We start from the raw sequence: 27,966 nt of genomic DNA, 5'->3' as shown, positions 1-27,966 counted from the left end.
GGCCATTCCCCATTGGCAGCCACTAGGGGAACAAGGGTGTGCTTGTCCAACGTCGTGTAGGCGTGAAAAAAAAAGTCACAATCCTATCCCTTCTGCTCCTTTTCTGTAAAAACAGAACTTATTTTAATTCTGTAGTTCTGTAGTGATAAGATTTTTAAAAACAGTATAAATGATTAACAAACCCCTGATTACTTGCTAGACTAACTTGTCTTGCTAAATTTAAATAAAAATATAATATGGAACAAGATGTTCCAAGTACAAGATAAATGCTTAGACTCTTATTAATAACCACTTATTTTCATATATTTTTTGACTGTAAAAGTATTTAGGAGACTGCTGCATGCTGGACATCACGGGCAGTGGAGACTACTCATGGAAATCCATTATCCCTTCTTCCCTGGAAATAGAGGTATAAGTGGGTGGGCTTGCAGTTAGGTATGGCAATGTGATTCCCTCACCAGTGGGATGTGGGAAGAGGTGCCACTTCTGGGCTGCGGTCCACGAAGCAGCAGGGGGCCTCCTCTGTGCCCTCTTTGCCCTCTCACAGGCTGGAGCCGGCATGCAGCAGTGATCCGGCTCAACCATGGAAATGAAGACCAGGCCCTAGAAAGCAGTGGAACCACAGGACGGAAGGAATTTGCAACTAACCTGGAGTGCTCGCTTTGGACTAGAACCCGGGGGACAGACTTCCATGTCCTTTAAGCCACATTATTGATGGCGTTCTTCTTACCACTGCTTAGCCATTCTCCCTAACTAAAAAACTGTGGGACCCTCAAAGATATGTAAGACTAAGGCTTTGCCTTCAAAACTGTAAGGATGATATCTGCATTACTGGACTCAGGAGTGTCCCATCCAGTGCATATTTAACTTAAGGAAGTGCAAGTTTACCAATATCACAGTAATTATACTATTATTATTATTATTATTATTATTTTTGCGGTACGCAGGCCTCTCACTGTTGTGGCCTCTCCCATTGCGGAGTACAGGCTCTGGACGTGCAGGCTCAGCGGCCATGGCTCACGGGCACAGCTGCTCTGCGGCATGTGGGATCCTCCCGGACCGGGGCACGAACCCGCGTCCCCCGCATCGGCAGGCGGACTCTCAACCACTGCGCCACCAGGGAAGCCCTATACTATTATTATAGAGTAATTTTTTTTTAAATCAGTAAAATTATGCTTTGTATATGTACTCATGATATATTCTGTATTCCTACATGCATTAGGTACTTATAATTTAATAGGTTGGGTTGCATATAGTTTAAAGGATTTAAAAGACTTTCAAGAACACGTTACTATATGAGATTTTGCCCTATGTGCCGACATAAGAACCGAATCCCTATGTTAGATGCAATGGCAACATAATTACTGTACAAGTCGGATGGTCCTGGTGGTTCCACGCCCCTGGTACAAGCAAATCGCTTTAAGAATTGAGAAGAGGAAGAGTGCTCCTGGATAGAGTGGGTAGCATTTAACCCAGGCAGGGTGTGGATTCTGAGAGATGGCTGGGAGGCCAGCCCGAGCCATGGGAATAGTATTGGTTTGACCAAACACGAGAAGTGGAAATGGTAAGGTGGACCAGGGGAATAAAGTTGTCCACCTGGGCTATGGCAAAGGGTCATGGTGATTTTCCTCTTGGAGGCCACTCTCTTTAGGCTCCTTCACTTTGCCTTGGTAACCAGCGCCTTTTAATGTTATCTATAGCTCCTCTGCTCAGGCAGCCACTAGGTCCAGCTCCTGCCCATTCTATTTCGTGAAGGAAATGTGTTCCCTTTCCCCCCGTTTCCATGGAGGGAAGGTGACTTTGGCTACCATCCCCTGTCCCCATCCTCTTGCTCCCACGCTCTTCTCCTCATGAGAGGAGGAGGACAAGTGACACATCGGACAGCCCAGATCAGAAGAGCTGGATAGACACTGGCCTAGGGTGAGTCCCTTATGCAGTGCCTGCACTCAAGTGTGGCTGGGGTATCCTCCTAGATCTAGAGGAGGGCTAAGTGACGGGACCCCCAACCTCCAGTATCAGAGGAGGTTTGGTCAATTCACTAAGATGAGCACCGTTGGCGCTGGTCCCTAGGAACCAGTTTTCCAGTCTCGGTGCCTGTGTTTGATGCCCCAGGTTCTAGAAGGTGACCTCCCCGCCTTGTTGACTATGTCAGAGCCCATTTCCTGCTTCTCTATCTCCTTAATTTGGAGCACCTTGCACCATGAAAGCAAAGACCTTGCCTCTGACCTCAGTCACTCCACCTACTAGGACCATGGGGTGGGGGTGAGGGTGGGTGTTGCCCATCTGAGCTACACCCAGCGCTGGCCTTGCTCCTCTCTGCACTGTCAACCTCTTGCATGGGCTGGATATCTGGACATGGGTCTCAGCCCACCTATTTTAACTCTGCATCTGATTTCTTTCCTTGGGTTGGGCTCAATGGACTAAGTTCTTATCTCACCTTCATCCTCACCTCATACTTCACCCTTGCTGAGCTCCTCAGAATCTACCAGAATGCGAAAGGTATAACTCAACTTTATTCCTGAACTCTTCTGCCCTTTCCATCCCATCCCTTACAAACCAAGGTTAGCCTTTACTATACAATCTTTGACTCTGTGTATGGACCATAAATTCAAAGCCCTTGGCTATCTTTTAACAGCTTCAAAGAATGCCCATTGCCTCCTTGACATTCCCTTTCCTTCTAAAAGCTACCTCATTCCTAGCTTCTTGTCTGACTCTTTTTACATAGAAAAACTTGATTCTTCCATGTAAGCTGGCTACTACAACCTCCCTGTGTTCTCAAAAGGCCACAGAGATACAGTACATTCAGCTTGAAGGCAGGGAATGTCCCCTCCCGCTGCTATGAGTCAAGTCCAGGTGGAGCTGCTCCAGCTTACTCACTCCTCCTCACTGGAGCTTCATTTAGACTGAATTGGCTTTTATATTTTTGCTTTTGCTATGGGCTTCACTATCTTAAAGCCTGATTTATCATCTGAGTTTTGAAGAGAGAGAAATCTTTTATCATTGGACAATTTAGAAATGCAATGCCTTTGTTATAATTCACAAAATGTTCACGACACTTTGGGAAAAGTCACAGAGCACTCAATTGCACTTCACTGTAACTCAATAGATGCTATTACTGTTACCTTCCCAGTAATAAACCACATCCATAAGCCAGTAAATACCAGTATTTTCCAGGAGATACTTGAGAGAGCACTCAATGGCAAGAAAGAATCCATCCACCAACATATCATCAATGTAGTTAACATAAGTCTTCCAAATACTGGAGGTTGGGTCTGCTGAGAAAAGACCCAGGTTTTCCTACAAAATAAAGAAGAATGGATATAAACCATGTTTAATAATATGGGAGAACTGGTCTTATTATCATTAATGGGAATGAAAAGAACACATGGAGAAAAATTGCACTGTTATGAAGAATTTTCTGTTACAGGCAGACCTTGGAGATACTGCGGGTTTGGTTCCAGACCACTGCAATAAAGCCAATATTGCAATAAAGTCAGTCACACAAAGTTTTTGGTTTCCCAGTGCATATACAAGTTATGCTTACACTATACTTTAGTCTATTAAGTGTGCAGTACTATGTCTAAAAAAAAGAGTGTTCATACCTTAATTTAAAAATACTTCATTGCTAAAAAATGCTAACCATCATCTGAGCCTTCAGCAAGTCATAATGTTTCACAATAGTATCAAAGATCACTGATCATAGGTCACCGTAAAAGTATAATAAGAATGAAAGAGTTTGAAATACTGTGAGAGTTACCAAAAGGTGACAAAAAGAAAAATGGCATGAATAGACTTGTGATGCAGGGTTCAATTAAAAAAAAAAAAACAGAACAATGCGATATCTGTGAATGCACAGTAAAGCAAAGCACATTAAAATGAGGTATGCCTGTATGTGTGTAACAAACCCATTCTGTCTAATGGGTATAACCCTTGCTTGAAAGGAACACAAAGTTAACCCATGAAGGAAGTGTGGTGCCTCATCCTCTCCCTGAGAAAGGAGGATGGGGTCAGGTCACCTTCTCAGGAGGGACGCTGATGGATGCAATGTGTGCTTCATAGATGCTGACTGATGGCTGTGGAGGAAGCTGCATCAGAGCAGAAGTCAGGGTGGGTAGAAGGAGGAACACTAATGGTAGAGGGCATTATAATTCAAGACATAAGAAATCTGGGGTTCAAGCAAGTAAAGCATTTCCTGGATAATCCTTAGAAATGAACTGGAGTGGATCCCACTCCTGGGCCTATATCTGGACAAAACTCTAATTTGAAAAGATACCTGCACCCCTATGTCCATAGCAGCACTATTTACAATAGCCAACACATGGAAACAATCTAAATGTCTGTCAACAGATGAATGGATAAAGAAGATGTGGTACATATATACAATGGAATATTACTCACCCATAAAAAAGAATGAAATAATGCTATCTGCAGCAACATGGATGGAACTAGAGATTATCATACTAAGTGAAGTCAGTCAGAAAGAGAGAGACAAATACCATATGATATCACTTATATGTGGAATCTAAAATATGACACAAATGATTATATCTATGAAACAGGAAGAGACTCACAGACATAGAGAACAGACTTGTGGCTGCCAAGAGGGAAGCGGGTGGCAGAGGGATAGATTGGGAGTTTGGGATAAACAGATGCAAGCTATTCTATATGGGATGGATGAACAGCAAGGTCCTACTGTATAGCACAGGGAACTACAATATCCTGTAATAAACCATAATGGAAAAGAATATGAAAAAGAATATATATATTAATATATATAACGGAATCACTTTGCTGTCCAGCAGAAATTAACACAACATTGTAAATCAACTATACTTCTATAAAATAAATTTAAAAAAAGAAATGAGCTGGAGTGTTTTGTTGTTGGCATTTAATATTAACTAAAAACCTTATCATACTGAGTGAATTAGAAAATGTACACACAGAAAGGAATGCACAGGCTTTCTCTCCCTCCTTTTACATGATACAGTCACCGACCTGGTGGTATGGCAAGTACAGATGTCCCATTTACTCATCATTCAGCCTTTTTATAGCAACTTTCCATTTATCTTACATCTTCAAAGAACGTGGTTACCACTTTGCAAAAGTAAATTTTCTAGGTGACTCACGCTTACCCCTTTAGGAAACACTGCCATATTGTAAATCTCATGATTCTGCTTTTAAATGTCAAAACTCTAAAATTTCTAAAGTGTATTACCTATACCTTTCCTTCCTAAGTAGATTAAAGATTTAATGAGAGTCCGTCGTCATGCAAATCATAACACAGTGACAATCCAGAGTTGCTCTTAGGTGTTACTAAAATGTGTATGTCTGTTTGCTTCTACAGTTTAGTTTTTATGACTGCCTTGTAGAGTTGTTTTATCTCTTTCCTACTGTCACCCTATCAATATAGCTATCTATACCTTTCACCTCAAATCTACTATGGTACAAGGAGCAAACGTGTCAGAATTTTCTGTAAACTAACAAGAAATAGCTCAAGTTTCTGATCCTAGCCAAGACAGAGGAATGAGATTGGACGTTCCCTTTTGCTACAAACAGCTACAGAACGGGATACAAGAAATAATTATTTTGGGTAATTGGATGTGATCCCTAAGAGAAGGGAAATATTCAAGGTGAGCTTCACAACTACCTGGCTTTCTACCTAGAGGCACTTTCCAAACCATGGCATAGGAAAGTGGACCTCAATTAGAGCATCGTTCCTGCTGGGCAGAAAAGACAGAAATGGGGGTTTGGGACTGCTGAGGTTGCTGAGTCCTTTTGAATCTCCGACTGAGGATTAAGCTGTACATACTTAGGGCAAGATTCTGCAAGGCCTGGCAGAGAACAGTTACTGGGGGCTCTAAGCTGAATGGAGTTTGTGAAGGTCATATAGTGCTGGAAGATGTTTGTGTTCTATCAGAAATAATGAAAAGACCTCACAGATAACCCAGGACTTCAGTTGAGACTCCAGAAATGCAATGCTTTAGAATTAGAGCTCTATTCTAGAGCAAAGCCTCTTTAGACTCTCCCTAAGGAAGCTTAACATAAAGCTTCAACAGGATCAAGCTGACCCACCAGTGAGTTAACTGCCTGCCGAAACAAAACCACAAACTCTTTAAAGGGAAATAACATCCAGATTCTAAAGTGGCATCCAACATGACTAGAATATAATAAAAAATTACTAGACATGCGAAGAAGCAGGAAAATGTGACATTTAACCAAGAGAGAAAATAATCACTAAGAACAGACTCAGAAAATAGCTGCCACACCAATCCTGGAATGCCTATTCCTTCGACTTATGTGACACAAAAATAAACTTCCTTCACATTAAAAAAAGGACTCAGAAAATAAAATAGATGTTGGAATTATTAGACAAGAATGTTGTAATTTGATTAACCACCACCACCACCCCCCAATTTGGTGAAAAACAGATTTAAAACCTCACAAACTCCAAGCAGGCTGAATATAAAGAAAACTTACTTAGGCACATCGTAGTTGAATGGAAAAAAATACAAAGAATTTATTTGAAAAGAATCTATTAAAAGGAGCCTGAGAAAAAAGGGGAACAAAGATACACAGTACACTGGCTTCTCATCAGAAACCTTAGAGGGTAGAAGACAATGAAATGACTTCTGAAAGGAAAATAGAACTGTCTACACTGAATTTTATATTCTGTGAAACTCTTCTTCAAAAACAAAGGTGAAATAAGGACATTTTCAGATAAACAAAAACTGAGAGACCATGTCATCAGCAGACCTAAACTGCAAGACATACTAGAGGAAGCTCTTCTGGCTGAAGAGAAATGACCATAGATGGTAACTTAGTTCTACAGAAAGGAAAAACAAATCTGGAAATGGTGACTATGTGGGTAAATACAAAACCCTATAAATATTTTCCCCAAAGCTTTTAAAACAAAAAATTATAATACTCTGTTGTGGGGTATATTATGCACACACACAAACACACACATGCACACACACCAACACTACAAAAGATTCCTGGGTGGTTTGAATTGTTGCTAGCTTCCTATATTTCATGGGAAAACTCTAAGTAGATTGTGATTAGTTCGAGAGACCTACTAAAACTTAGAACAACCACTGCAAGTGTGACGCAACAAGGTAAAGGCTGAAATGCCAACTGAGAGATGAAAATACAATACTAGAAAATATACAATTAATAACAAGAAGGTGGGAAAGGAAGAGCAGAGGAACAAAAAAGAGATGAAGCCAATGGAAAACAAATAGCAAAACAGTGGTGCTAAATCCAACCATATCAATGATTACATTAAGTGTAATGACCTAAAAATTTCAATTAACAGGCAAAGTTGTTAGATGTAGAAAAGTAAGTTTCTACTATATGCTGTCTATAAGAGAAGAAATTTGAATCCAAAGAAGCAAATAGGTTGGATGTGAAAGGGTGGAAAAATATGGACAATGCAAAAAGTAGGAATAGTGAATCTGGAAGAAAGGCAATAGAATTATCAGAAAAAAAGACTTCAAGACAAGGGAGTATTATTAGAAATAAAAATAATTTCATAGTGATAAAATGGCCAATTCATCAGGAAGTTACAGTAATTATAAATGTGTTTGCATCTACTAACAGAGCTTCAAATACTTGATGAAAAATCTGAAAGAACTAAAGGATAAAACAGACAAATCCAAAATCATAGGTGGAGATTTTAACATTCTAAGCTTCAGTAACTGGTAGAACAAATAGACAAAAAAACTGCGAAATCATATAGACGATCTGAACAATACTATCAACCACTTTGAACTAATTGATATTTTATAGAATGTCACACCCAACAATGGAAGAATAAACATTGTCAATTGCACAAGGAACATCCAATAACATAGACCACATTCTACATCACAGAACAAGATTTGATGAATTCTAAACAAATGAAATCTTACAGAGTATTTTCTCTGCCCATAATGGAATTAAACTAGATAACAATTTCATTAAGCTATCCAGAGACGACCTAAATATGTGGAAATTAAACAACATACTTCTAAACGACCAATGAGTTGAAGAACAAATCGCAAGAGAAAAATAATTAAACTGAATGATAATGAAAATGAGGCAGATCAAATTTGTGATTGCAACTGAAGCACTGCTAAGAGGGAAATTTATATCATCAAATGCTTGCATTAGAAAGGAAGAAAGGCTTGAAATCAATACTCTAAGTTTCAACCCTTATAGGCTAGACAAAAAGGAGAAGCAAACTAACCCCAAATTAACCAGAAAGAAATGATAAAGAACAGAAATTAATAAGCTAGGAAACAGATAAAGAACATTTAAAAGGTCAAAAGTACAACATTTTATTGTGTTTCAACCCACAGAAAACCCAAAGATAACAACTGTGATTCATTACTGACTCTGTGCATGAGATCAACCCAGGAGAACTACCCCACGGCTACTTCAGTAGGGCTGGAGCTGGTGGCCATTTATAGCTCTTTTCCCTCATCCAGCCTTGGATGATGAGACACAAGGTTTGCCCTGATCACAAAGCAGGGCAGAGCCTTCCTGCATGAAGGGTAGCACTCTGCATTTTTCCTTCTCTTTACCCAGTGCATCAGGGACACCACAGTCATCTTGCATATCTCCAGGCTCTGCAGAGCTAGGTTATGAGGATGATGCTGCAGGGTCACACTAGGTTGTGTGGACGAGTTCGGGGTGGTTAGTGCAGTGGATAAATTAGGATTCTGTCCTTGGCATCTCCTTCTACCCCCTAGGGGTTTGGTGCGGGATGTTAAGTCATGTGACGACTAAGTGGTGTCACTATTAAGATCGTATTAACTTTGACACACTGATACCAGAATGAGACTTGACATACTCCCCATCCATTAGTTTTAGCTCTTTTGCTATCAGTTTTAACTTTTATCCCTGACTGCAGAAGACACAGCATCTACTGATTGTTCTAATTTCCAAATCACTTCTAGCACCCAAACACGCTTCATGATGCTGTCCCTGTACTGGTGGTATGTGTGTCTGAGAGGCTGGTTATTACCTGCACAAGGGCATGAATCTTAAAGCCAGATTCTTTGATAAGGCTGTAATATTCTTCCATTCGATCACGCTGATCATCCATGGAGAGAAGGCATTCCTTTTTCCCATCTTTTCTCTTAAATATTGGCGACGCCCATGTTTTCATGATGTTTTGAATCTCTTCCACGTTGTCTTTCGTCTTCTGAACTCTTTGTTCAAGATCATGAATACTATTGGTGATCTGAATGACATAATCCCAAATGCCTGTTCCCCAAAAGAGATAGAATTAATTGAAATAGCTTACAGTGGTAGAGCGAAAGGTCTGGTTGCTATGAAACATAGGGATTTAATACCTATGGGTTTTATAAGACTTTTCTGCACAGGTTAGTTTGTAATCATCAGAGCCTTTTCCTTCCTAGTTGCAACAAAAAGCCACCCCTTACCATGACCCTGGTTATGCCCTTGGTTATGAGCTCTTTGAAGGTAGGGGTCACATCCCCTGTATTTCATATTCTCCTCACAGTCCTGCACATGGTGCCCTGTACATGTTAATCAGTCAATGAAAGTTTATTGAATTTCACTGGAGGATACAAGAAAAGTAAATGCATAGTTCCCTCATTTAAGATGTTTATGGTCCAGTTAAGAAAAGTAAGTAACAATGATAATGTAGTAAAAATCCTCCTCCATGGAGTGCCCAGTATATGCTGGAGACTGTGGGAGAGTTCGTGAAAATTCCCCAGAGCGTGGCAGCAAAGCTGTCTAAACCTCCCAGGCACACAGAGGAGGCGGAAGAGGGACGCCGTTCCTCCTTGTCTTCTCTACGTCGGGCACATATCTGAGAGGACAGACTCGTGCTTAAAACCCAGATCAGATTAACCGGGGAATGAAGTGAGGTTCTACCAACTTTATTAGAATCTTGACTTCCAACCTTTCCCCAGACCCCAGGTGGTCTCCTGTTACCTTCTGTTTTCCAGCTCAGAGTCTCCTCTGCAGCTCTCAGGCAGAGATCGATATTTTGCAGCTCTTCCTGCACTAATGGAAATTCCACCTCTAGCAGAGTTTTCATAACCTTGTTGTACCAATTTGCCATCAACTCCAATTTAGCCACAAGCTGCCGATAGAATTCCCTGGAGGAGAACATGGCTGCTGCTGTCTCAGGGATGTGCGTCATCTGCTGGGGTTGAAGATAACTCATTTCTTTCAGCACGGAAATCAGCTGGAGAAAAGAATTGACATAAGTGGCTGTAGTTCAGTGGCAGCGAATAGCAGCCGTATCGATCGGGACTGGGAAACCCCAGGGGCCCAAGGGCCTTCTGGGTCCTTTCTCAACTTCTGCTCCTACTGGTTCCTTAAATCTTCTCTGAGAAGGAAAAGACAACTGGGCTCCCAACTCTTCTTCCAGTGGCTCTGGGCCAGCTCTTCGTTCCTGCCCAGATAACCCTACTCAGGGTTAAGACAAATGCTAATCCTTTAGCAGGGAAATGACCTTAGCCTCCGAGTTTATATTGAAATAAGTGCAAGATAGATATTAAAAATTTAAATGTAAAAAATGAAAACAAAAAATGAAAAAAATGTGGACGATTTATATAATATTGAAGTAGAGAAGACCATTCCAAATGTACAACCAGAAAATAAAAGATAAAATTTATATGCATAAAATATCATACACATAATAAAATGCCACACTTCAACAGATAAAAATACTTGCAGCAGATTTCTTAATATCTGACAGATATTTCACAAATAGTCTGACAAATTCATAGGAAAAGAGAGCACTTTCACTCAAAAGTGGGCAACGGATATGAATAAACAATTCACAGGAGAAGAAAGATAAATGTCCAATGAACACATGAAAAACTTTCTACTTTACTAGTGGTCAAATAAATGCAAATTAAAACAACATTGAGATATTACATATTTTTTGGTTCAACAGGTTAGAAGTGCTTTGAAGAAATGAATGATATCTTGCTGGCAGGAGAATGCGTGAGTTACATCTTTCTGAAGAGCAAATTGATAAAATACGCTAAAACTCTCAAAATGTGAGCACCCTTTAGCCCAGCAATCCCCTTTCTAGGCATTTATCCCAAAGAAATACGGTGTAGTAATAACTAAAGATGCTTATTGTAGCATTATTTATAACATATTTTATCCAAATATAAGATGCCATTAATGGTAAGATTCAGTAGTATTTTATGTCAGAAATTTTATGTCAGTAGTATTTTATATCAGTAGTATTTTATGTCAGATTCAGAAATATTTTAGTATTTCACCTAAGGAAGAAAAAAATGTGGTTTATTTAACTATAAACACATGCTATTTTCAGAGATATTAAGATATAAAAAACCCGTGTGTGTCCTAGAATCAATGAAATACAGATTGATAAAACTAGAAAATATTTAAATGTCCAACAATAGAAAATTTTAAATAATTTAAATAAATTATTTAATATATAACAAATTACTACATATATATATATATATATATATATATATATATATATATATGTTTTTAACCCATACAATTCTTATCCTGGTCAAATCTTTGATCATGTTCCTCTAGAAAGACAGATGTGTTACTGTTCATTCTTCATAGCATAGCTGTTGCCACTTTGCTTGAGGTTGGAAGCCAAGGGATATTCGTAGCCCTTCTCTGACTTGTGTTTGTAGTCGTCTCCCCCTGACTCACATTATAATTTAGGTATGTATCTCCCTCCACTTTTCTTTTCTCACCCCTTTCCTCTTCCTCCTTTCCCTTCTATCACCTACAAACACCTGTAAAGCACCCACCATGTGCTGCACATGGAAGCAGACAGAGACCTTGTCTTCGGAGCATATAGACGAGGGCCCATCTTCAATGCTGTCTTACACCAAGGACTTAATTACTACAATTATACCATCTGGACTGCAGCCTAGTTGGTAATCCAGGTACTCAACTCTTTGGGCATCTAATATTCAATACTGCTCAAAGCGAATGCTGATAAAATTACTCCAAGGATTTAATGAGTTCAACCTCAGACTCATGTCTTGCCAAAGTGAAGAAACGAACCCTCCAACTCCCTTTGTTGACTTTTATTCTAGGGGGAATTGATGTTCTACTTAAACTGGAATTATCTCAAAAGAAACCAATATTCTGTCAGCTTAGCTTTCACCTCTTTCTACGCTACATTCCTATGGAAGATGCCATCAAGACAGAACTTTAGGAGACAGAAAGGAGACTGCCTTTAGCTTGGTGTGGCCAATACCTTTCTTCAATTTTTAAGCTGAATGATGTACATCCTGATGTGGGCTTGCTTTTGGTTATAGTTTTCTCCAGCATTAAGCTTTCCATGGCTGCTACAGCCCACTAGTTTTCTACCCTTTCTATTTAAAGCAGGGTTTCTCAACCTCAGAACCATTGACAGTTTGGGACAAAAAACTCTTTGCTGTGGGGTGCTGTCCTGTTCATTGTAGGAAGTTTGTATCTACTTACACCATGTGCTACTGGCACCCCCTTCACGTTTGACAACCAAAAATGTCTCCATTTTTGGGACAAAATTGCCTTGGTTGAGAACCAATAATCTAGTCTCATTTCCAAAGCTACTCCTTGGAGATTTATCGTATGCTACCTAATGAAACTAGACTTTTGCATGTTGAGATTCTGGCTTCTAACTAGCTTGTGGGCTCTTGGAAGTCAGGAACCAGGTTACACTTGGTTGGTCCTCTAGCATCTAGTCAACAGCCTTCACCTGCAGTGTGTATTCAAGGTAGGCCCAGTTGACTATGGTACCAAACGGTATCACTATGGTACCAAGTGATATTTTGCAATATTTTCTGTTGTGCAAAATCAAAGCAAATATACTGGCTGACCCTGGAGAAAAATGTGAACAGTGGACAACTTAAGAAAACACTACACCCTAAGATTTATCCCAAAAAAGAAATCCAGGGTGCAAGTTCTTTTGAGCAGCTTTTGCATATTCTTATAGAAAGACTTTTTGCCTTTGAAATCAGCAGAGTCAAATGAAACTCTTCAGAAACCAAGAGGAAGTTACTGCCTTTGGACTTACCTGTGGGCTAAAGTTGACAGTGATCTGCTTTGTCTCTGGATCACGTTTCAGAAGTGGCCGGGAAAGGTTGTACTGCGACTTCTCTGATACTGTTTGACACCAGTCCTCGTAGAGTCTTGTCTTATACCTGTGAGGATCAGAGATGACGGTCACCTCATGAGCACCCTCCCAGCTCCCCAATGCCTGGCAATGATTAACTGAAGATACATCTCTCTATATAGATATATATAACATAAATGACATAGCTATATATGTATATATATAACATCTCTATAGCTACCTATCTATCTAATCCAACCATCCATCTATCTATCTATCTTTAATACATATATCTCAGGAACTGAAGATGCTATTAGTGAAATACCTGAATACATTCTTAAGTCAGAGTCATTGACTCAGCCGGGCAAGTCAGCTCCTGCAGGTAACCCCTCATTTCCTAAAGGTGGCAAAGCTTAAATCAGAGGAGAGCAGAAAGAGAGACTCCATGCGATCTTCTGGGAGGATAAGGGAAGTGGTGATTAGTCCTAGTAAATGTTGCAAGAATTTATTGGGTAAGATTTGTTCTCACGCTAATCTTCACGTGGCTCACGGACATTCACTGTTCAGTCATTACACATTGATGTGTTTTGGGCTTGGGAGATAAAACGATGAATAAACATCCCATGGTAAACGTAGCTAGTCGTGCAACCACGGGTCAACAGAGGATGCAGCAAGTACAATCCCGGGCAGATGTACTGGGCATTAGGCTTTGAATGGCAGAGGTAGGTGGGTGGGTGGGGGTGATGAGGAGGATGCCAGGGAGGGTCTCACGGAGGAGGGGCTGAAGCGATGCTTGACTGAGTCTCAGGACGAGCAGCAGCTGGGCAGTGAGGGGGAGTGAGTGTTCCGGGCAGGAGCAGCAGTGTGGACGAAGGTTGAGGCAGGGAGCAGCAGATCGTGCGCTGGGGAGAGTGAGTAGACATTGCACCTGAGGGAGGAGAGGGCAAGGGCCCAGGCATCAGGGAGCACGTTTTGGGTCACGGTAAAAAGGAGCTGGTGGGAGACGCTGAGAGGCCTCCCTGACAGGGGATGTGAGGAAAGGGGATTTGGTGACAGTGTGGGAGCTGAGGGGCACAGGTCCAGAGCAGAGAGGCTCTTAGGAAGCCACTGCAGCAGTTCAGGCCCGAGAGGCTCTGGTCTCTGGTGAAATGTGGGTGGTGGGTGCAGAGAGGAGGGGACAGATTTGAAGCTCATATTTGGGAAGTCAAAAGGGTAGAACTTGGGTGACCTGGCAGGTGGAGGTGCTGCCAGCTAAGATGTCTCCACAATGCTAAGTGTGATCATAACTATAATCATAATCATAATGTGTACGGTGCTCCTCTTCTGAATCAGGAGAAGATTACAAGGCAAGACACAGACTGTGTCTGGACCCTGCTCCCCCAAAAGACTGACTGTAGCTTTAAAGAAGGAACAACTATGAACCCATGTAAAATCTTCATTCTTATGCTTTCTCTGTCAAAGGATGCAGGAAGTATTTTTTAAACTTATTGTCTCTTTTAGCGGCACCAACTGTCAATTTCTGCTTAGCGAGTAGCTGCTGAGATTTTCCATGACACTGATCTCGGGGTGCCATTAGGAGCGCCCCACTTCTAGCTCTGCCGAGTTCACATTCCCAACAAAGCTGCACTGGAAAAGTGCTCATTTCCAGACTAGAGCTGCATTCCCCGGAGACCTGCTGTTTGCAACCCTGAAGCACTGTACTCACAGATATTGTGGTTATAACGTAAAACACAGAGCGACACTTCACTGCCACCGAGAAATGTGAACAAACTCAGAATTGCAGAGGGCATGGTGGGGGCTCTGCATTTGCAGAACGATCTAGTCCCGGAAACTGCTTACTTTTCCAACAATGAGAGCATTTCTTCATATTTTTGTATCATGCGCTTTCCTTCGGCAGATTCCATGCAACTACCCATACAAAAGAGAGGAAAAAAATGATATCGAATTAGAAGAAGTGAAAATAATGATCTGAGTAACAAACTGCAGCTTATAAAGAGGAGGCTGAATAGCTTCCCGGGCAAGTTTCCAAAGGCCCCTAAATGAGCCTGCACTCTTCTTCCTGAACATCTGCCACCGGCCACTAGAGGGCATCTGCACTTTCACACATGCAGTCAGCGCCCAGGTGACAGGAGGACAGCCTCTCCCCGCCAGGGCTCCGCCAACCCCCTCACCCTGGCTGAGCCAGTCTTGCGCGTGTAAAATGAAGTCCTTCAAAAACCAGGAGGGAAATTGAGACATGCAAGAAAAATTCTAGGTGTTGCAGTTTTCTGTATTCAAGAACAAAACTGTATGTAACGTTATACATTATAACAAAAACTATATAACATATATGTGTATATATGTATATAACAGTGCATATATAAAATAGCAATATATATATATACATCCCACACACATATACAAACATTGTCATATACGTAACAATATGTATGGATATATTCCCCTTCTCTGAAATCCATCTAGGGCACGTGATGAGAAATATTCTGCCTCATTACTCATTGCCACATTTATATGAGGTTCCCTCCCACCTCTTATGTCCCCAAACTTGAGCACACAAAACGCACATACATGCACACACACACATGCACACACCTGTATGCTCACATGCGCAGACACACGCTCGGAGGCTTCCCTGGGTCCACTGAGGACCACGGAGGCATTGTTGCCCACACCTGCTCCCCGGTTTTGACACTTCTTTACAGCACAAAATGAAGAGTCCAGCTCCTGGGAAAGTTGGTGAAGTATCTGTAATTTTCAGAAACCTTCACACTAACTGTGTTGGAGGATCTTGTTTGTTCTGCTAGCAAAACGAGGCAGCTTATTGCAAAGATTCTTTAAAATCCATTTGCTCTTTAAATCTTCACAGGCTCCCCCGAGCTTCAAGCTTTGATTTAAGCCCTCACACCTGCAGAGAAAGCACTGGATTTCCTGGAGTTTTTCCCAGTCGCTCGGTCCCCTTTCCTCGTGAAGGAGCAGAGGTGTCTGCAGGACAGCGAGGACAAGCCCTGACCCCAGATCTCAGTTTCTATCTGGAAAAGAACGAGGCTAGAGGAGAGAGTGGCTTCTGCACCTCGGCCCCTGGGACTTGCCTGGGAGGCTTGAGAAGTCACAGGAATAAGTGCATCAAACTCCCTGCAGGTTCTACTTCACTTCATGGCGAGGAATCAAAACCATTTCACTAACCAATTCACAAATATATTACAGAGTATACACGAGAATGTGAATTCATTTTTAGAACAAACAGGAACTTCCATGGGAACTGTGGAGGACGTGGTGGGGTGCCATTCAGACACCCTCTCGGGACCACCCCCAACCCCCAATCTCCCCCACCAGGAAGGCTGATGAAGTGTAGCTGCCTCCCTCTTTGAGAACAGCCTCTGCCAAACAGACAGAGCTGCCTCCTCACCCAGGGTCAAGCCCCTCCCTGCCCCACAGCCCACTTCCACCGACCAGCTGACGTGGGGTACAAAGGCCAGGCAACCCTAAAGGGTCAGACTTCCCCATCGGATGAGCTGAAGCCTACTTGCAACTGTGCTGCAGCTCAGCTTCTCCTCTGCCCGATCCCTCCCCCCTCCCTCACAGGCGCGGGTCCCAAGAGCATCCCTGTAAATTCCTGCAGGCTGCCTCAGCTCTGCTCCAGGGAGCTGGACCAGGACAGCTCCCGCAGGCCACATTCCTAGCAGCAGCCCTGCCACCCTCCCCGCCCATTCTCATATCTTCTCCCTCCCTCCCTGGGAGGCATGTTTGAGAAGATGGGGTCTCAGCTGGACTCCGGGCCGAGCTTCCTATGGCTGGGGCGGGAGGGGTCCCCTGGCAGAGTTCTGGGTGAGGACCCCTGAGACCCAGACGTCTGTTCCAGTTCTGTCCTTGCTATCTTTGGACTCCAGGCAGGTCACCTCATTTCTATCTGCCTCAGCTTCTTCACCTGCACAACGAAGAGCTCGCTCAGACAGAGCAGACACTGCAGATGGATCTCCCACTGGGCAGCTCTGACTCACGGGCACGTTTGTTTGATTTGTACGGAGTTTGAGGAAAAGAGGAATACTTGCTGGTTTTAAAGTAAATCTAGATTTTCGGCTTCTCTCCCACAGTAGGGAGATTTCTCACATTGAGTCATTCTTCCTCTTGGCAACACAGGGTGATGTGGTGGAGGTTCCCTTCAGACCACAACCGGGCTATCTTTCATTGTCTTTCTGGCCTTTGAAAGTGGTTAGTCTTTTTTAAAAAAATTGTTTCCAGTTTTATTGAGAAGTAATTGATGTACAGCACTGTGTAAATTTAAGATGTAGAACATGACTTGACTTACATATACTGTAAAATGATCACAATGCGTTTAGTTAACATCCATCATCTCATATAGATACAAGAAAAAATGAAAAAAATGTTTCTTTTTTCTTGTGATGAGAACTTTTAGGATCTACTCACCTAACAACTTTTATATATACCATGCAGCCGTGCTAACTACAGCCATCGTGGTACTTGACATCCTCAGTATTTATCTTTTAACTGGAAGTTGGTAAAGTTTGACCTTCATCCATTTCCCCCACCCTCCTCAAACCTCACCCCCCATAACCAGATAACCACAAATTTGATCTCTTTTACTATGAGTTTGGCTTTATTTCTTATTTCCAGATTCCAGATATAAGTGAGACCATATAGTATTTGTCTTTCTCTCTCTGCCTTATTTCACTTAGCATAATGCCCTCAAGGTCCATCCATGTTGCAAATGGCAGGATTTCCTTCTTTTTTATGGCTGAATAATATTCCATTACATATGTGATATATATATCTCACATCTTCATCCATTCATCCATCAATGGATGCTTAGGTTGTTTCCACGTCTTGGCCACTGTAAATAATGCTGCTCTGAACATGTTGTGTTTGCCAAAGCCAGGTGTTTTCAACAAGATGGAGTCTTTAGAAAGAGGGGTCAGAGAAAGCCTGCCCTTGCCCAGGCAGCATCCTCAACAAGGTATTGCAACAGCTCTTCTCTCGCTCTAGCAGCCCAGATGCCTCTGACTAGCTTGGCTTCCAGACTCAGCTGTGAGGCAGGTCAATAGTTTCCAAACCTGGTCACCGTTGGATCACGGGGAGAGTGTGCCAAGGAAGCAGATCCCAGGCACCACCCTGCCCTGAGATCTGGATTTAGTAGGTGGGGGGTGAGGGCTGGTAATCTGCACCATTAGCAAGCACCTGGGGTTTCTAATACATGAGGCCCTCACACCACATTTCAGGAAACGCTGGGCTTCATTATTCTCCAGCAGCCTTGGTAGTAAAGAGCCATCGTGTCAGAGGAGATGTGTGGAGGAATCCAAAGAGCTTGAAAACCCTGACTCATTTTTCCCTGGAAACAAGGACTCTGCTGGAGCAAAAGGAGCCAGCCTGTGTCCAGTAAGCTTCACCTGACACCAAGGGGCCCGCTCTTCGATCCAAATGTATCAATCTCGTTAATGCTTGGCCAGTAGTACCTGGTTGCTATGAACTGAATGTCTGTGTCCTCCCCAAATCCATATGTTGAAGCCTAAGGTGGTGCCTTGGGAGGTGATTAGGTCATGAGGGTGGAGTACCCATGAATGGGATGAGTGCCCGTATAAAAGAGACCCCAGACAGCTGCTGAGTCCCTCCTGCCGCATCTGAGGACACAGTGGGAAGACAGCCAGCTGTGAGTCAGGAAGCAGGTCCTCTTCAACAGACACCAAATCTGCCAGCACCTTGACCCTGGACTTCCCAGCCTCCAGAACTGTGAGAGAGAGATTTCTGATATTCTTAAGTCACACCGTCTATAGTATACTGTTACGGCAGCCTGAACGGACTAAGATACTGGCTGATTGCTGGAAATGGAAAGAAAAGAAGATGATTTTTGTGCCTCAAGTAACTGAGTTGCGTTGCTACAATACTTGAAGTCCAGAGCGGGAGCAGAAGCCTGAAACAAACCTGCCTTTCAGCAACGAGGTACTCACGGGTGTGTCATGCGTCTGAAGTTGTCGAAGGGACCCTGGATGCGCTGCCTCAGCTCCTGCGCCCAGCGGAGCCTCCCAGCCACAGCGGGCATGTTCTTATGCACAGAGGAGAAGCCTGGGGACAGGGCACAGCAGACTGAAGCGAGGCTCCAGGCCTGAGCCCCACTCTACTCACGAACACTCCCCCACCTCCCACCACTTACTGCACTTTTTGTCTCATCCACCTCCACTTGCTAAAGTCACCTTGGGCTTACACTGAGATGGAAATTCCTGGGACATCACCGAGTTCTGCTAAGGGGGAAGGAAGAGTGCCCTTGGGAAGAACGCTAAACAGCAACAGAGGACAGCCATTCCCAGCCCAGCTCTGCCACTCACTGGCTTTCTGACTGTACACCTGTGACTTTCAACCCAGCTGCACATCAGCGTCACCTGGGGCTATTCTAGAAACACTGAAGCCTGGGCCCCATCCAAGCCATTCTGATTTGATTGGTCTGCGTGGGGCCTTGTCATCAGTATTTTTAGAAATCACTCAGGATAATTCTAATTGTACAGTCAGGGTTAAGACACACTGCCTTGGAACATATTTATATATATAACTGATTCACTTTGTTATAAAGCAGAAACTAACACACAATTGTAAAGCAATTATACTCCAATAAAGATGTTTAAAAAAAAAAAAGACACACTGCCTTAAACAGACAACTTAATCTCTCAGGCCCTTAGGTTTTTCATATATAAAATGGGGATAATATCTTCCTCACTTAACTTCCAGGGTTTCTGTGAGAATTCAGTAAGATTATGTATGAGACAGGCCATGTGGATTACGAAGCCCTTGACCAGAGTTAGCACAGCCTGGATATTCTTACTTCAGTCCATTCAGTGGGTTTGTTTGCTTATAATCAGTTGTCAAAATTAACAATTGTAAGATTTCATTAAAAAAAACCTCAGTTTCCAGCTTCTCTGATAAAACTGGGAAATCTGGCAACCATCAGCCCCCGTTCTAACTAACTGTAGGAGCTGAATACTGGTCTTGTCCTTTAGTTGACCATGGACCCCACCACTCCCTGATGCCTTACACTCAGCCCAGGTCCAACACTGTCATTTTCTACTTGGCTTCCGTGGTAGGCAAAATTCTAAGATGACACCCAATGACCCTCACCCTTGCATGAGTCTCTCCTCTTTAAGTATAGGTGGAAACCGAATGTGATGAGATATCACTCCTGTGATGACGTTACATTATATGGCAAATGGGAGATGACCCTGGGTGGGCCTGACTTAATCAGGTGAGGCCTTGAAGAGAAGAGTTTTCTCTGGTTATTGGCAGAAGGGGAAGTCAGGGATCTGAAGCATGAGAAGGATTCAACATGCCATTACTGGCTCAAAGATGGGGCGGCTATGTGGTTAGGGACAGGAGGGCTTCTAATCTCTGAGAGCAGGCCCTGGCTGACAGCCAACAAAGACACAGAGACCTCAGTCCTGCAGTCACAAGGAACTGGATTCTACCAACAAAAATGAGCTGGGAAGTAGATTTTTCCCCCAGAGACCCCAGATGAGAACTTGGCTCAGTTGACTGATTTCAGCCTTGAGATTCTGAGTGAAGAACGCAGGCACACCAAACTGGGCTGCAGACCTACACAACTGTGAGCTCAAAGATGGATGTTGTTTTAATCCACTAAGGTTGTGATAATTTGTTATGCACAACAGAAATTCAATATGCATCGGAAGGTGTTTGAGTTTTCAAACTCTGCATACCACTGTGAGAAGTCAGGAGGATGGTCCCTCATAAAGCTGAGGCCAACAGATTTTTCTGGGATGACTTCCTAAGTGGAAGCCATTCTTAATGACCTCACTGTGAAACCTGTTTATAGAAATAGTGGTCCTGTTATGCCATTACTTAAAAACTTTTGAAAATTTCCTGTTGCCTTTATGATGAATTCCAGATTCCCTAACAGGGCACTCAGAGCACTTCATGACCTGGCTCCAAACTCCATGGCTGACCTGATCTCCCTCTATATACCTTGTTTGACTCAGGCAGGTCCGACTGGTCACCTTCCACACCCTTTCCTGCCTTTGCATCCAAGACCATTGCCTCTTCTCCCTGGCTGTCCATCTCCCCATCTTTCAGGGTCAAGCTCAAGGCCACCATCTCCATAAATTCTTCCTCCCACCTCCCAGCCCAATTCATCTTGTTTTGCTACAGTTCTTTATAACTCTGTTCATGCCAATCGCGTTCCTTGAAGAACCACCTGTTAGGATTAATTATTCTCTCCCTTATCCTGACCTGCCTCTGCATGTGGTGCCCACAAATTTACCTTGCATATAGCAAGGGCTCAAGAAACATTTGCAAAGCTGAACTGAACTTGTGTTTGACTTTCAAATAGACAAGACAGGGCATCTAAGAATTACAATAACCTCAGTGTGTTACTGCCCTTTGTCAGGCTCCTGCTGGTTCCTCCTTCCAAAAGCATGGTTGATAAGGCATTGGAAGGGATAAGAACCTTTTCTCAGGCATGTACAAATCTACTGTGGAATTGAGGTATGTTAAAGATTAATCAGTGTGGCGACATTGATTGAGGGTCAACTCACACATTACGCTGAGGTCTAAACTGACCCGAGGCAGTGGTCAGGACTTCACTGCTCTGGGTCAGTCTGCCAATCCTGCCCTAGACACAGGGAAATGCACAATTCAGTGAACTCTTCAATCACCCAAGTCTAGAATTTCAAGCAAGAAGGTTGTGCTCTTGGAGAATGCCCTGGATTCGCAGCAGACGTGTAACAAATACAGAAGAGTGGCACCCCTTCTGGTAACAGACGTCCCCCATTCAAATGTGACAACAAGCTTACCGTGCTCCACCTCCTCCTGGACATGCTGACTGTAGATCATCCTCACGGCATCCAGGTCCTCGCTGAACATGCGGATGAGCACCAGGTATTTATCAGATGTGTCCTGTGCTACCAGTGGTCTCTCCAGGAGGTTTCCTGCTATGTCTAACAGCTACAGAGGCAGAAAAGAAGGGGAAAAGTCACAGATTCAACTTTTCCAAGGTTACATTAATCTTGTATCCTGGTTTTTCCTTAATATGTCTGTCCACAAATGTAAGAGGGTCAAAAAAACGTTACTGTGCAACTGGATGGATAATTATGAATCGGCAGAATATTCATAGTCTGTCCCTCTGGTCTTTGTTTCTGAAGGAGGGATTCCTGTGTGCTGAATGACATACCAGACCCTGCCGTGTTGTAAGAACCTGGGTAGAGGGTAAAACAAAGAGAAAATGAAAGATGTCAGAAAGGGTAAGCTGATGTACATCATAAAGACCTAATGCAGATATGGAGGGTGATGACGGAGAAGAAAAATGAAGCTAATAGGCTGGGTGCTGGGGAGAATCGGGAGGGCTAAAATTTGAGAGTGGGGACCAAGAAAAGAGTTTCAGGGAGCAGTTGCCCCCAGAAGGCAGTGATTGCAAGGATACTTTGCAGATGTTTCTTGTGCATCACAACTGCCCTAACCCCTTGGTGGGAGCAGCGGGATCAGAATGTGAAATGCTTTTGATCACCTCCTGGTTGCTGGACTGTGTTTCTCTGATCCTCATGCTACCCTGAGACAAGGTCGTGGAAGACTCCAGTTACATTTAGGATATAACAATACATGACTTCTAGGACCACCCAGTCTTCCAACCCAAAATCACCAAGATCTCTGGAGACAGCAGGAAGTAGCTCTCCCTCCATGGAGGCACAAGAGAGCAGGTCTCCACCAAGTTCTGGCTCACACATCCTGCTGAGAGGTACAGAGGTGTGGGCTGAGGGACCTCTGCAGCCAGCCCACACCCTCGGACTCAGGTTCTCTGACCTGGACATACCCCTTCTGGCCATGTCCATGAGGCATACCTAGTGGTTGAATGGTCTTACAGCAGTAACAGGGGTATCTGGACTCAGGGGTCCCTACTTCCCCAGCCTGAAAAGGCACTTCTTTGCACGAAATTATATACATTGGAAGCTTTTGTTTTGGCTGAAGGAGGAGGGAAGGGCTTTGATTTCTTGTTGGTGGGATGACCAAAAAGAGAAAACCAAGGAGGCAGAAGGGACCGAATGGTTATGGTTTTCCTACAAGGTTGCACAGACTGGGTGGGTAACCTTGTTGAGAAGAGGTGTTGGAGCCCAAAGAAGAAGAGTCTGCTCCGTGAGAGCCCTTTGAGACTCCGGGTATGAGCAGTGTTGCTTCAGGACTTGGTAGCAAAGGGTGTGCAAAGTTGGAAAGGTCTCTTGCTGCTTCTGCTCAGAACCCTCCTCCACCACAAAATGCAAAGATTGGGGTGTTTGGAACCCAGACAGACATACCCTTGGCATAAATGTAGATGCTGTCATGGTGGGGATCATCAGAAGAGCAATAGTAAGACCCCCAAAAGCACCTTCCTGGGCAGATGACATTTTTAAGGGAGACTGTAGACAAGTAGCAAAGACACCATGATGTCAAAGACAGAGCAACTTCAGAGTATATGTGAGACACTTGAAGACGCCTTGAAATCCATGGTGCACAGGGATTTATGGGAGGGATAGGGCTGGACATCCTCAAGGCAGAAATGGGGTTCCAGCTTCACCAGTTATGAGTGGTAACATCCCAATTAGCCATGACAGTTAATGGCAAAAGGGATTATTTTATAGACACATATAAGCCCTTCTCTTGGAATTAAATACTTGGAGAGAGAAATTCTAAAACTCTTCCTGAGTTACAGAGTAGTAGATATTTATTAAAGAATACATATGTATATTCTTGAATGAGTTAAATATATATATGCCCAGTGTTCTAGAACAGCATGGTTTCACACATCCTGGGTTTAAGCCTCTTCTGCAATTGTCCCACCAATCACCCAGTCTACGTTTGGACATGTTCAGTTCCTGGAAACTTACCTACATCTCAAGGAAGTTTATTCCATCTTTAAATAGCATTAACAGAAACCTCTTTCCTCTACTTGGCTAAACTCTGCCTCCTTGTAACCTGATTAGTCCTGTTTCTAAACCTTCAGGCTCTACAGGATAAGTGTTGTCTCAGTTTATGGAAGGTCTGTTCTGTTCCACTAAGTCTTCAGGTCTCACAACCCAGATATCTCATTTCTGTAGACGTTTACCTACCCATCGTCCTAAACCTCCTCCTCCTGCGCATTTGCGTACCATCTGATCTAGGCAGCACAGGGCTAGGGCCGGCGTCTTCTTACTCCAGTTACTTGTGCTTGAGTGGTTTGCTCCAGCCTGAACCAACCTGACGGCAGCGGTTAAACAGCCGCGGTGTTGCAGAGCCATGGATTTAGGATGGTGACCACAGCAGGCTTCTTCACTTTCAATGGGTACTCTACTGATAAGGCCCAAAGAAAGCATTCCAGAAGAAACTCACTTACAAAGCATTTTTACATCATCCTGTTTGCAGAAAAGCATTAGCTGTCAACTTGAGAAGCCCAGTTCTGCACACTCCCTTGCCCTGCGACACCCACAATACTGCTCTAACAGGAACAATTCCTCTCTGCAGGAACAAAACAGTTGGAAGAGGGCGGGGAGAATAAAGCATGGGGGTGGCTCCCCTACTTTACAAACCTTGAAGGCGTGCTCCAAACCAGGGGCATCATCAAAGGCCTGAATAAAGACAGTCCCCAGTCTCCGGTCAAGGTCTTCTACTCTCTGATTAAACTCAGAGACAACATTTTCAAATTCCTGAAGAGACATCACGTAGACGTAAGGAAACATGATATTCTGAAGGCCCATCCTGCTGTGCTCTTTACTATGAACATGTGTACTCAAATCGGTTATGCCACGGACTTATTTTAACTTTCCACAGTTCACCATGGCGTGCCTTAGTGTTTATCCATGTAGATAGCTACCCTATTACTGCAGCATTTTTTGCCTAGACACTCTAGGCAAAATGGCGCAGAGAGCTGGATGTGAGGTTGCTACGCTGTCCCTCCTGTCTGGGCCCCACCTTCCAGACCCTGAAGCCCCTTCTCTCACCCACCACCTCAGGCCACTCCAAAAGCCGCCTCAGCAATGGGGCTATTCCATCATTACCCCCTACTTCCCTTCCCCCCACCAAGTGAAAATCCTATTTTTTTCAGTGTAAGCAAACTGATCTGGCCATTAGGAGGAAAGTAAGCTAATTAAACTAGTATACACTATTTCTTCTAACTACACTTTAATTGCTTAAGACAGCGGCTAGCTATTGTTCCTAAGGTTGCCAAATTCAGCAAAAAAAATACAAGACACCCAGTTAAATATAATTTCAGACCAATAGTGAATTTTTTTATAAGCATGTCCCAATTACTGTATTTTATCTGGCAACCCAAAGTGTGCCCTTTCTTCGAATGTAGCAATTTTCAGAGAAACTTTGTTAACTCAAATCTCTAATTTGTGGAATGGTTATTTCTTATTATTGCCTTACAGTAGCTATGCATATTTTTATGAAAAGACAAAGAAAAGTAGGAAAATGTAGTAGTATTTTTCTACTTCCCAAACCCAACCATATTAGCATTGTAACATGTTTCCCTGTGCATAGGATTTTGTTTTGCTTTGTTTTATCACACGGTAGCAAACATATGGTATATATCTTGCTTTGTACTCCAACTCTTTCTTTTTTACTTTAGACTAACGGAATTTTTAGAAAGTGACATTTCCTGGGTTTGGCCAGTTAAGATCCCCCTAGACACTGGAAGATGCTCAGAGCAGATTCTTGCTGAATTTCTCTCTCCTTTTCCCTCAAATACTCTCAAAATTCCTTCTCCAGCAATTCAGCCATTCCCTTCTCAGGGAACTCCATTCCCTACTTCTGTACTGACTCTTTTGCTTCTTTCTGTTTCCTGCAGGCTTGGACTCACAGGTCTCAGCTCTCCTGAGCTACAGGTTAGATATGGGCCCCTGTGTCCCGATCCTGGAAGATGCAGCTCTAGCCCTTTCCTCATCCTAAGTATTTCCTTGGGAACCAGGGTCTGAATGGAAAACTAGGCTACTGCGTCACTCACCCCTCCCCAGACCACTAATGAAATTCTGCCCAAGTGTGCCTGGCCTTCACCTAGCAGTCACTGCTCAAAGCTTAAAGCTTTGGGAGCTGCAGGGCAGCCACAGCCTCCACCATCATCCCATCCCCACCTCAGCATCTCTGAAACCCTGCATATCATCTGCTTGGAGAAGTCAGCAGTTGGAAGAGGCCCTCCCCTGATCTTTCTCCTGACACAAAGAATAATTAAGAGTGGTCTCTGCTGATAAAACCATGGGGACCACAAGGCCAAAGAAAATGCCCAGGGAAAATGCAAGTAAATACCCAGACCCTACAGGCTACAGGCATCTGAGAAAGAGACAAACTTGCAAGTTAGCTCTTCCAAGCTCTACCATGCTTTGAGGGTCCAAGCAGTCATAGGAAGACTCTGAGAAGACCCTGTACATCTCTTGAAACTCGTTGTACATCCGCTGGGCCTGCTGGCTCAGAGCACTCCCTCTGATGCCACTAAACTCAAGCTTTCCCAATTTGTAGAAATCCAAAGTTGTCTTCAGAAGATCCTATAGAGACAATTTGCAATAGAGTTAAAATAATAATGATGATGATAACAACATCAGATGACACTCAAATTAGTATGGGAAGGGCTGGAAATTATATGGGGGTGGGTGACTGCTTAGGAAAATGTGAAGCCTGATTAGTTTTGTAACCTTATTATTAGATCGGGTTGGTATAAATAACTCTTGGTGAGACTTGATAACGAAGAGAAAATTCCGATAAATAAAATTAACATACACACACAAATCAAATTTATGCTTCAGCCTCTTTCCGTGTTCTCTAATAAATAAAATATAATAATAACATTATCGACATGGCTGGTGGCTTTATACCTATTTAAAAAATTAATTTCAAATGAACCATGTTATGTGGTTCTAGAATGACAGGTATTTTGGAGGATATTGACAGGAAAGTGGATCCTCCAAACAGTCCAGAGGACAAGCTCAGAGGTGGCACCAACATTCTCACCAATGACTTCTGCTAAGAAAAGACATCTGCGGGGTGCCCTTGCCGGGCGTACATGCTGCGGTAGACCCTGTGGCCGGCTGGGTGGTGGTGGGCGATGACAGCTCTGTGTTGGGACAGTAATAGTGAGAGTGAATCAAGTCAATGCGGGCTTAGGATGTAGGCCAGTGCCGGGCACACAGTAAATAGGCAGCGAGTGTGCATTACTGTCACTGTTGATGTGGCAGTGGCCCAGCTGTGCTCAGGATTAAGTGATAGGTGACAATACAACCTAGAGCCCTGGGGAGGACAGGACCCTGCCTGAGTCTATCGAAGATGCTTCACCTCTGATAGGATGGAAGCCTTCAGGACACGTCTAATGTGACAGACTGTACTTACCTCTCATTAGAACCCATCGAAAATCACAAAACCTCCAAACCAAGACATTCTCCCTGTTACCCCTTCCAATCTGTGTGCTTACCTCTTCAACAGGAAAGAGGGAAATTAAGGTACCTTTGTGTCATTTTGGCAAACATGTGGTGTGGACCCCTGGGAGCCGGCTCTCTATCCGGAGGAGGTTTGAAAGTAAAGAAAAGGGAACACTGACATGAGGCTGGAAACCCAGCAGGCCCTGGCACCATTTCAGGGAATTCCCACTGCCACTGGCCACCGCTATGGGCTGACCCATTAGGCTAGCAGAGGGCTGCCTATCTCCTTCCTGTCGCTGGGACACCAAGTCCAGCAGCAGAGACAGAGACACTGGGAAGTGCTGAGAAGTGGCTGACTTTCCCCGTGTTGCCAGGTGGGTGCCCATCCATGCAGCCTTGGGCAGCCATCTAAGAACGCTTTTTGCTCAGCTGTGTTCAGGCATGGCTGTGAGCAGGTGGCTGAAGTGGGAGAGGAGGGGAGGAGGAAGAACCAGCCAAGGGAAGGAAGACATACACCCAAACCAGGAGATCTTGCCAATG

The 27,966-nt window shown here is 43.5% G+C and overlaps 1 protein-coding gene across 2 annotated transcripts in view; it reads right to left on the bottom strand.

Moving 5' to 3' along the window:
- Window positions 1-27,966, bottom strand: part of DNAH9 (dynein axonemal heavy chain 9) — a 299,097-nt gene that overhangs the window by 244,947 nt on the left and 26,184 nt on the right. The window contains exons 7-15 of one of the 2 annotated variants that reach the window (XM_004266832.3): window positions 26,392-26,559; window positions 24,610-24,726; window positions 21,871-22,021; window positions 19,027-19,141; window positions 14,906-14,974; window positions 13,028-13,154; window positions 9,946-10,201; window positions 9,008-9,249; window positions 3,162-3,297 (exon numbers count right to left, since the gene is read on the bottom strand). In XM_004266832.3, the coding sequence (XP_004266880.1) occupies window positions 3,162-3,297; window positions 9,008-9,249; window positions 9,946-10,201; window positions 13,028-13,154; window positions 14,906-14,974; window positions 19,027-19,141; window positions 21,871-22,021; window positions 24,610-24,726; window positions 26,392-26,559 (1,381 nt within the window). Of the gene's footprint in view, window positions 1-3,161; window positions 3,298-9,007; window positions 9,250-9,945; window positions 10,202-13,027; window positions 13,155-14,905; window positions 14,975-19,026; window positions 19,142-21,870; window positions 22,022-24,609; window positions 24,727-26,391; window positions 26,560-27,966 lie in introns of those variants that run through there. The other variant, XM_033422847.2, reaches the window with a different exon arrangement.

The sequence above is a fragment of the Orcinus orca genome, chromosome 19, assembly GCF_937001465.1.
Source record: "Orcinus orca chromosome 19, mOrcOrc1.1, whole genome shotgun sequence".
Lineage (NCBI taxonomy): Eukaryota > Metazoa > Chordata > Mammalia > Artiodactyla > Delphinidae > Orcinus > Orcinus orca.
This window is presented reverse-complemented; position numbering and strand designations above follow the sequence as displayed.